Consider the following 13,683-nt stretch of genomic DNA (forward strand, 5'->3'; position numbering starts at 1 on the left):
GTTACAGAGCCAAGTTGGGCCTGTGGAAACGCGGTCACTCCGAAATGGAGCCGAGCCGAATCGGGTTGAACCGAGCCGGGTTGTTGAAGTAGAGCCAGTGGAAAAGAGGCACAACTGTCCCCGTCCCTTTCTGCTTGCTGCAGCCGCTCCAGCAAGGTGTACTTGCTGGATTTGGCCCTATGTTTTTTTTTTTTTTTTTTTTTTTTTTTTGTACCTCCAGGCTTGCCGTCCTACGTCACTGTATGTTGACGTGTTTCTTTGGAGCAGAGCTACTCTTCAGTTAGCAAAGTCGTGTGGACAGGTGAGGTGAAGTGAAGCGCTGACAGCGGATTGTCCTCGTGCCTTGTTGGCGGAATAATGGCCGCTGACTGGGAGGAGATTCGCCGCCTGGCCGCGGACTTTCAGCGGGCTCAGTTTGCGGACACAGTACAGAGGTGAGACCGTTAGCTCGAATGCTAACATGAGCTAACTCAGCTGGTTAAGGCAGCTCACTGTAGTTTGTTCAAGTTTTAAATGTGAAGAAAACCTTCGCGGTGTTAGTTTCTAAAGTCTCTACTGTCTCTCAACCGTTTCTAGGTTGTCGGAGAGGAACTGCATAGAAATCATTACAAAGCTGGTTCAGGACAGAAAGTTGGATGTGGTGCACACCCTGGATGGGAAGGAGTACATCACTCCTACTCAGATCAGCAGGGAAATCCGGGACGAGCTATATGTCCATGGAGGTCGGTACAACATAAAAATATATCAGCCTGTTGGAACTGCAGATGGTTATATTTCAGTGTTTCCTGCAGGAAGAATCAACATTGTGGAGCTGCAGCAGGTTTGTTCCCATTCAGTGACCTTCCATCTCCATCTGCTGAAGTTGCTGTTCAGATGTCCTTTAAATGATACTTCCTTTAGATCATCAACGTGGACTGGGTCCATGTGGAAAACAGAGCCAACGACATTGCTAAGTCAGATAAAGGGGTCCAGCTGGTCCTGGGACAGCTCATTGATGAGTAAGTACAAGCAGAAGATGACTCCATCCAATCAGCTTTCTGTTAGAAGATGATTAATTTATTTAATCAATTAACCAAACTTAATATGGGAAAGTCCCAATTGTTTGACTTTTTCTAAAGGTTTTATTGGCTGTAGAGGCCATGATTTGAAAGTGGTTAGGCAGTCAGCAGCATGATTGCAGCGTTTGGATTTCAGGATACAGAATATGAGAGAGGGAGAAGACATGGGCAAGGGTCATAAGGCCGGGACTCGAACCTGTGACTGCCACATCAAAGACTAAGAACTTTATATATGGGTTATGGTTTATCCTTGCGCCGCCACAGCACCCCCCTTATTTGACATTTTAAGTTACTTTTTAAGATGCATAAATGGATTCTATATCTCTAGATTTGAGCATACAATATGTTGAAGGTAAAATTCTGAATATTAAGCGAGTCGCATGTTTCCTTTCATTTCCAATAAAAATGTATGAAAAGTCTCATCTAATCCTGTTCTTACTCCCCTGGTGGGACACCTGGCGGACCTCCTAACTGAATAAGGAGGAGGATAATAAACCTGAGAGGCAGAGGCTGCATGCATTGAGCTGTTTTCTGTATCCTGTGCTGTGCTGTGCAGCGCCTACCTGAACCATCTGGCTGAGGAGGTGAACGACAAACTGCAGGAGGCTGGTTTGGTCAGCATGGCAGAGCTGTGTAAAAGCTACGACCTCCCAGGAGACTTCCTAACTGAGGTGAGTCATCTCATGATGATCTACGCCTTGCCCCAGGCTTAGACATTAAGCCACAGTGGAGTTATTGCTGAGTCAAGCATTTGAGGGTAAAAAGCCCCATCAGGATTGTTTTTTTCTCATTTCAGGAAGTGTTGAAACGCCTGGGAAAACTCATCGAGGGAGAGATGGACCAGTACAACAGAGGAGTGATCTTCACCAGAGCTTTTGTTGCACGTCACAAAGCCAGAATCAGAGGCCTGTTCAGTGGAATTACAAGGTACAACTAAAAACTCCAATCACATGTTCCCTGTGCAGAACAGAGGCGAGTTGTTGCCACAGAAACGGTGTGTGCACCATTTTCACCAAACATTCTTAGAACTTTGTTTGGATATCAGTCTGGTTATGTTGTGCTCTGCAGACCAATACCCGTCAGCAGCATGATTGCAGCATTTGGATTTCAGGAACACCTCCTGTACAGTAAGGAGACTTTACATGATTGTTTCATATCATTTAAGGGGCCAGTATTATGTATAATTTACTTTTTTGAGCTTTCCATCTTCTTGTATTGAAGTGTTGTTTTGATTCTTTCATGCATGTTTGAAAAATCCTTTAATCTCCTGTGGCAACTATTCAGCTGTCCAAAACCCTGGGTGGCCTTAGCCCCGCCTACTCCGAGCAGGTTCCAAGCTTCCGAGCTTCTACCACACAGCCCAGAGGAGCAGCCCTCCTCTGGGACTTTCCCACTCAGCTCCTCCAGACTAGTCAGCAGGAATTACCAAACACCTGGTGAAACTGCGCATCTGCTGAGTGCAATGTTAAATTACTAAGTCAAATTTCTTTGGTTGTGATAGCATTTCTATAACAAATGAAGGTAATACAATTACTTGATAGAACTACAAAATGGCAGTATGTGCCAGGAAAATACATAATACTCCCCCATTAAGCGAGTGTTTTGTTTTAGTGAGTCCTGATTCATGCATTTTTGTCCCAGCCGTTTTGGAGGAACTGGTGAACAGCGGACGTCTGAAGGGAAGCGTAGTGGGAGGACGACAGGACAAGGCTGTATACATCCCTGACATCTACGCCAGAACGCAGAACGCCTGGGTGGACTCCTTCCTCCAACAAAACGGATACCTAGGTCTTTGCTTTTGTTACTGGAGAAATACACTTGATCAGAGGTGCTCAAGTCCAATCCTCCACCCTGCATCACTTTCCCAAAATGTGTGAGTCAAAAGGCTGACTTCCCACACTAGCAGTAACTCAGCTCTGCAGAGACCTGCTAGTAAGCCATTCATTTGCTCGAGGGGTTTTAGAAAAGGAATACATATAAAAGTTGCAGGGTGGCAGTTCTTGAGGACGGGGCATCAGGATCCCAAGGCAAACATGGTTTGCTTCGGCTCTGCTTTATGACATCAGCTTCTTGCAACGAGCGAAGGGGAAAAAGATCTCTTTCTGTAGAACCTTGAAATATCTTTAAACTGGTCATCTTACCCTTTCCTCACAGCATTCTGTGACTAGGGGAAGATTAATTATTTCCCATTTAGATTACAAGATTACCACTCTCCTCCATACATCATTTTTAAAATGTTCCTCCTTAGAAGAGGTTCTAAATTACATAAACCTATCTGTCTATCTATCTGATAAACTGTCTATGTCTGTCTGCATAGATCAACCTCCTTTGCCGCCTCCCTTTGATCCTACAGCTGTCGGAAACATAAACTGTTTGGTAAGAAACAACCAATCAGAGGAGGGTCTTAGTACTGTCCATCACTCTGATTGGTTGTATGATGGCTGAGATGACTGTAGGACTACCGTGAGGAGGCAGAGGAACCCGATTCTTCTCACAATTTATCTGCCTCATATTATACAACATGGTGACAATTTTAAGAAATATATAAAGAAAAAAGAAAACATGTTTGTAAAAGTTTCTTGCTCCAACTTTAAGAAAAAGATGGAATAATTCATTTGATGATTACGTCTCCAGTTTTATTAACAATTCAATATTCATAAATATCAGTTTTGGGAGATTCACATTTTATGCTTCACTTTCATCAGTTCTACAGCAGAATGCTCATTGAATTCACAGCCTCTAACCTCCAACCTACTTCCTGTGTGCAGTCTGCTGGTGGCTCGAGTCTAGAGCGAATTATGCAAACTATAATTAACCATTAATGAATGTAGTCAATGTTCATTGACTGATGAACATTGAACTTGTAATGGATCTGAAATTATCTTTTAATCTTTAAAAGGACGTTTTAAGACCTGCTGCTGTCAGTAGATGACAAGGTTTTGCATCAATTGTAAAAAGATTCTTTCAGCTGCTTTTAGCTTCCTTCTCGAGAATTGTTCTACTCTTCCACACCAGCTTCATGTTCTCCTATGTTATGTATCTGCTGCTCTCTTCAGCTTGAAGCATCTTCTCCTTTTCTTTCTGCAGAGTTCGATGCGCTGCTCCGTCTCGGGATCCCTGACCCGTCCAGCTACATCAAGAAGCGCTTCAGATCCAGCAAGCTGCTATTCCTGCGCGCCACCTGCGTGGGTCAGGCTCTGGTGGACCAGGTGGAGGCCTCTGTGGAGGAAGCTGTTAACTCTGCCACATGGACCGACCTCCAGGTGGTCAGCTCAGATCACCATGATAATCTCTTCGCCCCCCCCACCCACCAGCTAAAATTAGACGTGTGGATTTGATTGTAAAGAAGGGAAAGTGGGTTCCTCAGCTAGATTTGGTTTATTTATTTGAATATTATGCACCATTATGGTGCCCAACATACATAGACTGACAAGACACTATACATACAGCTGAAAGGGTGTCATTCAATAGCCAACTTATGCGCTTCAGACAACCAAAACAGATCAGAGTTTTTATTTTGCATTTTGATCAACATATTATTTCTCAAATTCTAATAGAATGGTAGAATATAAAACTAGAAAAATTCCTGCAGAAATTTTAAGGGGCCTGCCACCTGTGCCCATCCCTTTAAACCCAGCGTTTCAAATTTGTCATGAAAAATAGATATAAGCAAGTCTGACATACTTAATGCAACGCTAGCGCAGAGTAGCTGTGAATATTGTCAGATATATTATGATACATGTGTCACCTTTGAAAGGCGAGACCGACGACTATAAGCTTCGCACATGTGGTTCTCACTCATGGTCCAAAATAAAGAACATGAAGAAAGTTGGTAATAGTTAATTTCTAAAAACAATTTAAATTTTCATAGTAAAGATTTTAATTTACACTCAAAAATTCAGACAAATAATTTTATGTAAGCAAAACATGAAAAGTCACAGGAAATATGTATTCTTCCCACAATGCATTGTGAGATCTGATTCAGCGCTGTGAGATTACTCACTGCCTCTGTCTAGGACCCGTTGCTATGGTAATTAATTATCTGCACCTGGGCTGGCTCTCTCCCTGGTTTCTATACTTGTGAGACACCCAGCCTCGGTCTCAGGGCCCTGACAAAAAACCATAAGCCCTAGGAAAATTTTGAAAACATTTTACGGGACCAGGCATGTGTATCTGTGTCATGACCAACTTTGAGATCAATAGGCCGCTATTTGTGCCTGTGAGGGGGAGTTAAACAGAGTTTTGGAGTCAGACCTCCACTGTGCTGTGTGTGTGTTTCAGAGAGAAATCTTAGTGATTCTGTGAGACATTCAGCCTAAACTTTTCTCGTTTTTTTTTAATTATGTCGTGATTTTTACACAGAATCCCAATAAAAATAATAGCTCCCTTCTCGGCATCGAGCCGCACGATTTGATACCACTTTTGTGGGGGTACACGCAGCGGTACGAGCCGCATTAACGGTAATGGAAGAAAAATAAAGATATAAAAAAATAAATAAAGAGACATTCTATTAGGTGAAGAACAATAGGTGCCTGCCATGCAATGCATGGAGGCAGTGACTGACCTGCTTCGCAGGTCAGTCACTGCTCTCCTTATGCATTGCTTATGGCATGCCCCAATTAAATTTATCCTCAACCACATAAAGTTCACAAAACTACCATAAATTTTTTTCTTCTGGCAACCCCCTTTGAATCTTCCCACTTCACTCACCAGAGGCAGTGTGCATCTGCCTCCATGTTCTTAATGGATTCATAGAGATCTCTGTCTTTCTTATGTTTAAAGTGGCAGTATTATGTAAAATCCACTTTTTGAGCTTCACATCATATCATTTATGTTATTCAATGGACTGTTGCTTTGATTCTTTCATGCATATGTAAGAAATCTCTTGTGGAAAAAAATGCCTGGATGGACCTAGCCCCATCTTTGAGATGCAGCTCCTCCTCAGAACTACAGTTTACAAGTTGCTGAGCTTCCTCTTAACTGAGCAGCCCTCCGCTGCGACTCCCCCACTCGGCTCCGCCAGACTAGCCAGCAGCAATTTGCAAACACTTGGTGGAACTCAACATGTGCTGATTTCATTATCGGAGATACTGTTCAGTAAAATGCTGGTTAAAAAAAAAACTCTTAAAGAGGAGCCATCTTGTGGTGACTTCTGAAGACCACAAGTGTTTAAAGAGAAAGAGGTCCAATTTCAAGGTGTTTAAATTACAAAGTACTTTTAAGTTTTATTTGATATATATATAGCTTTTTTTTTTTAACAACCCAGAGTTGTTATATCCCTTCCTGCTGCTCAGGAAGTGATAGTGCCATTTTATAGCACTATGTGCTTGGAAAACATATAATACTACCAATTTAACTTAACAACCATCTCGGTTTGAAACGCATCCTTAATCTGAATGTGAGTTTTAAGTTTGTGTTTTCTGCTAATCTTCTCCCACCACTGATCCTTATACATCTTGAACATACATTGTTTAATTAAATAACAGGATAGATTATCCCTATAAATATTATGTAAATCTCAAAGGGAAGAGCTAGAAATTCCTGCTCCATGAATGCTTGGCCTGCTCTAGTTCTCATTGGCCTTTCTGGTCGTGTTCCAGTCGATCCTGCCCAGCTGTCTTTCCATGGAGGACATGGGGATGCTCATTAACCAGGCCCTGAGGAACGCCAATGTCCAGTCGCAGGCCATTGTTCTCGGGGGTACTGTGGTGGTCAGTGAGAAGTTCATCGGCATCTGCCAGGCACTATTTGAAGACTCCATGCAGCAGAAGGCTCAGAAGGTACAGTTTCCTGTCCCTGGTTCCTCCCTCTGTGGAGAGTTCCTGTGCTGAGCCAGCATGGTTTCTCATTTCTGCTTCTGGGCTGCTCAGGAAGTGAAGAACAACCCAGTGTTCCTGATAACAGAGGAGGACCTGAAGCAGGCGTCTGCTCTGGCCGAGATTGCTGCTCCGTCCAAGAAGGAGAGAAGGGATGCCGAGCGCAGGAAGAAGGCTGCAGGTCCGTCTGCTTCAGTAGTGGCGGGATCTATGTGAGTGTTGGGCTCTAACTTGTTGTCTTCCAGAGGGTAGCAGCAGCGCCAAGGCTGGTGGGGGGGGCAACGCCAGGGAGATCCGCATCCGCAAGACCAAGAAGAAGGGCAGGAGGGACGAGGACAGCGATGAGGAGACAGGAGCATCACAGCAGAGTATGCCAGCACCATTCTCTTTACCAGAATGAAATAGTAGCTGTATTTCCTCTACAATTATGTACAAATTTTTGTCTATATTCTGCTGAAAAAACACAATTTCTCATTAATGGTGTTTCCATTAAATAAGGAATTAAAGTCAAATAACCCATGAATAAGCTTGTTCACATGATAAATCATTAAAAACAATGCAGCGACTGATCTAAACAGTAGCATGAGATATATTCTTAATTCAGCCCTGGCTCTGGCACTCATCCATTGGAAAATCAAAAGAGACATCGGCGTCTCATTCGAGCACTGGAGTGGCTGTGTATGTTGTGTTTTTGGGTAAATTGTAGTCTGTGATTTGTTCCAGCTGCACAAAACAAAAACCAACCATTATCCTCCTACAACTTCCTGTCACCTTCTGCCAGCCATCACATCCAGCTGTTGATCACATGATGAGTGCTATGCAAAAAATGTATTTCCATTTTTTGTGATCCTACAGTTTTTACAGTGATCCCTCGTTTTTCGCAGGGGGGTTGCGTTCCGAAAATAATCCGCGATAAGTGAAATCTGTCAAGTAGTTACCTTTATTTTTTACAATTATTATACAGCATAAATAAATACTCTACATTGAAACCAAAGAACAAAACCTGTTTTCAGGTCAGCAGATGTGCGTGTGCATCAATCGGGCCTTAATGTGATCCGGAGTCATTAAAGCGTCTCCTCCAAGCTGCCCCATGAGATTCACAGCTGTATCTACGACAGAGCCTCTGGCCAGTTTTTTTCAGCAGGCATTCAAAGTTTCAGTTTCCATCTCCTGAATGGCCAATCTGTATTGCGTATATTTTAGCCAATCAGGACACAGAACACAATGCACTGTGAAAAAAACTGCACAGCTGATCCCTCGCTGTGTTATAGCGAAGGATCACTGTACATCTATTTCGATACGGCCAAAAATCCACCTCTCCCTATTGCAGTGCTTCTCAATTCCAGTCCTCAGCCCCCCCCCCGCTCTGCATGTTTTAGATGTGCCTCTATTCCAGAACAGGCGATTCAGATTATTGCATGACCATCAGGTACTGCAGAAGCTTGTTAATCACCCACAGATTCAATCCAGGTGTGTAGCAGAAGGGAAACACCTAAAACATGCAGGACAGGGGGGCCTGAGGACCGGAATTGAGAAACACTGCCCTAGTGTAATGACTTTTTATCAAAAAAGTGTTGTTACACCCCCCCCCCCCGCTCCCCAAATTCACATTGTTTCCATTCTACAAATTTATATTGGTAATTTTAATTTAGCAATTCTACATTTAATAGAAACACAGCTTGTGTCTCTGGATGCACATTAAAGCTGCTCACTGAGCTTTACTGTCTGCTTGGCACCCAACACCCCGGGTTGTCGTTGTCAGGCTGTTTTCCTTTCTGGGTGGCAGATTTAGCGGGAGTTTTGCAGTGAGGCTCATCAGTGTGTTCTACTCTACCAAGGTCGCAACAGGCCAGCCGAGGCTCCCTTCATGGCCCAGGAGGAGATTGCTGCTATTCTGGAGGACAGACTGAACGACTGTCCTGAAGACATCCTGTCTGAGCTGGCCGAGTTGCTGGTCAGGTAACTTACCATGTCTGGCTCAGCTCACTTTCCCCTCACACAGCAGTCAGTGTCCTGTCTCCGTCTCTGCAGGCCTCTAACCAAAGCTTACCAGGACGTCCTGAGGACTGTCTTCATGTCCTCCAACAGCTCGCCTTCAGCAGCCTGCAAGAAGAAGAGCATGAAGGATCTGCAGGAGGAGATCAGCAACCTGTACAACAACATACGGCTGTTTGAGAGGGGCACCAAACTATTTTCAGGTCTGCCCCGCTGCACTGTTAGTCTTACATACAGCTGAATCAGTGCTGCATGCATGCAGCAGATCACATAGTTTATCAGGTCTGAAATATGAAATGGAATATATATATCAGAAGATGCGCTAGACTTTTTTGTTATCCATCATCTTGATCGACAACATAAAAAAAATTCGGTCATGTACTATTGGTATAATTTTTTTACCCATCAAAATTATAATCATAGTAACATAGGTTATTTAGCCGCATTTTTATGCGGTTTAGTTAATATTCACCTAGTTGAATCGTGAATCCAGATTCCATCACACTTTTTTTTAAAGGTTTTGTTGGCTCTAGTGGCCTTTATTTGAAAGTAGTTTGACAGGAAAGAGGGCAATGAGAGAGAGGGAAGACATGCGGCAAATGTCAACAGGCTGGGAATCGAACCTGCGACCACCGGCATGAGGACTAAGGCCTCAATACATGGGTTGTGCTTTGCACCTGCGTCACCACAGCACTCCAGATTCCATCACACTTAAAGCAGATAAATACATCTAAATTTTTCTTCATAGTGACAAAAACCACTGACTGTGTCCCCAATAACTTATAATTAATTAAATTAAACAACTCCACTTAAATTACCAGCACTTCATCCGCTGGGGTCTGAATGCACAGCTTCACAAATTCCTCCTGGTTCGCAGCTGCAGAGAAATCTGCGCTGGTTCATCGGTCAGTTGGATCTGTCTGATTAAAATCGATCAATTCAACACTGCAAGTTTTTAACTGTGTGGTCCGGGCGTGCTCTTTTCGAAGGATGTTTATTTTTTTTTTTGCGTCGTTTCGCTTCTCCAAAATGGACAGATGTTACGTCTGCTGCACTCCTCCAGAACACCGCTCTCCTGGGTGCACCCAGAAGGCTCCATTTGTTAAAATCGCAGGATGAGTTAAGTTTAATTCTTCACAGTGGCGGAGCCCGCATTGGTTGTGCAGCTCACTGCATATGTTCCCGTCTAATTAACTTCTGCACCTTTATTTATGTCCTCAAAATAAACTGCCGACTCCTCTGTTTAGCCTATAAATGGATTAAAATAATGTTGCATTCTCTTTAGTTTTCTCTGGTCTGTAATAGAGACTTGAATTAAAGGCGCCATCTCTACCAAATATTTTCAATGCGCTTCCTAACCAGACGCTCCAAAGCGTCCGATCCATAACTCTTCAACACGCTGTCAGCTCCCGGTCAGAAAGACGCATTTAGTTCAGAGTCCATGAGATGATATTCAGAAAGGATTTTTTTGTTAATTGATTTTAGTTGCCTCTGCGATGAAATCTTTGCGTAAAGTCTATATAATGTCTGCCCGTGTGCAACAGTCAGGGGTTTTAATTATAACCTGTGAAATGACGGACGGGCTTTAAATTTTCCGGCTGTTTAAAAACATAACCGGTCAAATACGGAAAATATTATTTATTTTATTATTAGGACCAAGTAACAATTGAAAAATTAAATATGAATGGAAAAATGTTTGAGTTTCCTTTTCTAAAGGATTAAAAAGAAAGTTTGTAAAAAATGTATGTGCTTAATAACTCCATTTGATTTGTTGTCTCATAAATTCACTTAAATATTTTTAGCCATCAGTATTCTGGTGCTTGAATTTCTTTTGAGAAAAATACACCTTTAAAAATAGCCAAAATATTTTTTTCTTCTTTTTGACCACTGGCCTACCTTAAATCATGGTTTTTAACTGTCCGTTATCAAAAGTAATTCAGACAACAAACTTAGCATTGAAATAACCTTTTAAATATTTAAAATAACAAATGGAAAATATTAACGTTCCTGAAGTGTGCCTTAAATTCTGATCATATGTTGGATGGTTCAGATTCTAAAAAACAGGTGAACTAGCCCTTTACTCTGCTGAATGTTTATTCCTGATTTGTGAAGATTTTAAAGGTCGACGTTCTGTTTAGAATAAGTGTTTCAAAAATCTAGAAAATAGAAGTTTTGTGGAGTCAGCATCAGGTTCCAGTTCTGAATCTCCTTGGTACAGATGAAACTCAGATCCAGATCACCAAGCACATCCTGAAGACCTTGTGCACTGATGTGACCAACATTTTGGTGAACTTCCTCGCTGCTGACCTGATGATGTCAGTCGACAACCCCAGCACCATCACCACCGAGGTCTGCTTCTGAGACTCCCACTGAAACCAGCCAGGGTTCTGAAGGGTCTGATGATTCTGACTGTTCCTGTGTTGCTTCAGGTCAGAGTGAAGATGCTGGGCAAACTTTCAGAAGAGACCAGAGGTCCTCTGATGAAGCTGCACAACTGCCTCAATGGCAAGGTGAGCTGTGAACTGAAAGGTGGGACTCCTGAGGAAACCGTAGGTCAGTGATGCCCAAAGTCGGTCCTCAAGGGCCGGCATTCTGCATTTTTTAGTTCTCTCCCTGGTTTAACACACCTGGATCAAATGATGGCTCGTTAGAAGACCTAGAGGGGTGGGAAATCCTGGTCCTGGAGGACCGGTGTCCTGCAACTCTTAAATGTCTCCCTGGTCCAATGTACTTGAATCCAACAGCTGAATTACCTCCTAAATGCAATCTAGTTCTCCAGAGTCCTGCTAATGACCTCTTTATTTGACTCAGGTTGAAGTAGACCGGTCTACTTCAACCTGTTTCTCTACTCTTGAAGTAGAGACACATCTAAAAGTTGCAGGAGACCGGTCCTCAAGGCCTGGAGCTGCCCACCCCTGCAAGAAGAACACTGATATGCTGAAAAGATCGTTACTACCATCAGGCACAGGGAGAGAACTACCAACATGCAGCCTTTGGGGACTGACTTTTGGCACCACTGCTGTCGGTAGAACAAGTTGGACCTCAGAGTCGCTGACAGCCTGCTGGCTGAACTCAAGAGGTTCAAGTGATCTGATGTGAATGTTTGGATCTGGAAACATATTAAATAACATATAAGATATCAGTTTAATTGACAGCTGTCAATTTCCATTATAGGCTTCCGGCTGTTTTTCTATTACAAATGTGCACTAAACTTTTTTGATATTCTGGCAATGTTGGGAAAAAAAACCCCCCACATAATTGCGTTGTTTCCAATAAATAAGAAGCACAATTAAAATCATATAAGTTTGTTGTGTAATAACTCATTAAAAAAAACATGCTGCGCCATTGTCCTCCAACCATGTTTCCACCAGTAGTAACATCCAGTTGTTGATCAGTGACTCATATGTGAAAAAACTGTTTCCATTGCAGTTTTGCAGCTTCTCTGAAGAGGTTGCAAGTCTATCACAAAACAACAGAGTGAACTCCAGCCATTGAGCTGGAGGCCTTTGTGCAGCCCAATAGCAGCTCGAGATAGGCCTCTTGATATCTTTCCAGCTCAATGGTTCTTTAAGGTTGTAGCACTGATTCTGAAGACTGATGTATTTAATCTGAAATCTCTTCCTATTTATTCCAGACAATGGAAGACTTCCTGAGCAGCTTGGAAGACTCTGCAGAGGTCTGCGGCTTCATGCTCAAGAAAGGAGACAAGAAGAAGGAAAGGTAATAGGAGCACTGGTTTACTACCCAGGATCTGAACTGTATCTGGATGTTTTCACAAATCAGAGGTGTGTTAATGCATGTAGACAGGCGCAGTTCCTGCACCGCCAGGCCCTGACAGAGCAGCTGAAAGAGGCAGAGGACCCAGCGCTGGTGCTGCACCTGACCAGTGTGCTGCTGTTCCAGGCGTCCACCCACTGCATGCTGCATGTGCCGGGCCGCTGCGTCCCACAGGTTATCGGCATACTGACGGGCCGCATCCCACCGGTACGTCCGGCACAGGTCGCTACAGATCCACAAATACCCAGCAGCTGATTGTGTGTGTTTTTTTCCAGGAGCAGCAGCAGCTGCTGTCTGCCTACCAGGGCCTGGTGGTGAAGCAGCTGGTTTGTCAGAACCAGAGCAGGAAGCAGGAGGAGGAAGATGGTGATGAGGAGGAGAAGGAGGAAGTCAGGAAAGTCCGTGCCCAGCTGCTGACCCTGACACCCCAGGTGAAGCAGCTGGTGCTATCCCAGAGGAAGACATCTGTCAACGAGGACTGAAGAAAAAAAAACATCGTCCTTCCTGCTCCTGCTTCAATATGAAGTCAGACAGTAATCCTGCATGTCATGAGTTGTAAATGTAGAAATCATTTCAAATCATGAAGTGAAATTCCTCTGTGGGATGAGTCCAGTAAACACAACATTAACATGGAAGTCCTCAGTGAGGTACTGATTTTCATAATAAAACTGCTTCTTATTTCCTTGTGTGATCAGTTCATTTCCCCTCAGTGAATCATTTCTCAGCAGGCTGAGTCAAACCACAGGAATTGCTGTGACATTACAAAAAGCATGCAGCAGGAGCAGAGACTAAACCGCTTAAGCCACTGCACAACTATGAGACTGCAGATGTGTCTAAATCATAGGTGTCAAACTGGCCCGTCGGCCAAATTTGGCCTGCAGTGTAATTATAGTTGCCCTGCAAGGCAATACTAAATGACTACTAGAGCTGGCCTGCCGGTATTATGCAGCAGTGGTCCCCAGTCGCAGACCGGTCAAGACTTTACAGTTTTTCTGTGGTAGGGGTAGAGGGGCTTCTGCATGTTGGTGTGTCCGTTA

The 13,683-nt window shown here is 43.4% G+C and overlaps 1 protein-coding gene across 2 annotated transcripts; it reads left to right on the forward strand.

Annotated features, from left to right (window-relative positions):
* Nucleotides 1-116: 116 nt before the first annotated feature.
* On the forward strand, nt 117-13,328 carry ufl1 (UFM1-specific ligase 1). 2 transcript variants are annotated; one of them, XM_088001844.1, is made up of 19 exons: nt 117-434; nt 577-722; nt 792-820; nt 901-998; nt 1,615-1,729; nt 1,855-1,985; nt 2,127-2,185; nt 2,700-2,846; nt 4,146-4,324; nt 6,659-6,838; nt 6,929-7,055; nt 7,120-7,242; nt 8,713-8,833; nt 8,906-9,072; nt 11,088-11,218; nt 11,299-11,379; nt 12,504-12,589; nt 12,673-12,853; nt 12,922-13,328. In XM_088001844.1, the coding sequence occupies exons 1-19, from the start codon at nt 358-360 to the stop codon at nt 13,126-13,128; spliced, it is 2,385 nt and encodes a 794-aa protein (XP_087857970.1). In that variant the 5' UTR covers nt 117-357; the 3' UTR covers nt 13,129-13,328. The 2 variants fall into 2 exon arrangements, with proteins under 2 accessions (XP_087857970.1, XP_014833745.1); XM_014978259.2 differs by having other exon boundaries at nt 4,146-4,321.
* The last annotated feature ends 355 nt before the right edge of the window (nt 13,329-13,683 follow it).

This window comes from Poecilia mexicana, unplaced genomic scaffold (genome assembly GCF_051168715.1).
Source record: "Poecilia mexicana isolate PSO_F unplaced genomic scaffold, ASM5116871v1 scaffold_21, whole genome shotgun sequence".
NCBI lineage: Eukaryota > Metazoa > Chordata > Actinopteri > Cyprinodontiformes > Poeciliidae > Poecilia > Poecilia mexicana.

Excerpts from the sequence above, each read along its gene's own strand:
- ufl1 (XM_088001844.1), top strand. The coding sequence starts at position 358 with ATGGCCGCTGACTGGGAGGAGATTCGCCGCCTGGCCGCGGACTTTCAG. Across the intron at positions 1,730-1,854 it reads CAGGAGACTTCCTAACTGAG|GAAGTGTTGAAACGCCTGGG; the intron begins GTGAGTCATCTC and ends TTCTCATTTCAG. Across the intron at positions 11,380-12,503 it reads ACAACTGCCTCAATGGCAAG|ACAATGGAAGACTTCCTGAG; the intron begins GTGAGCTGTGAA and ends TATTTATTCCAG.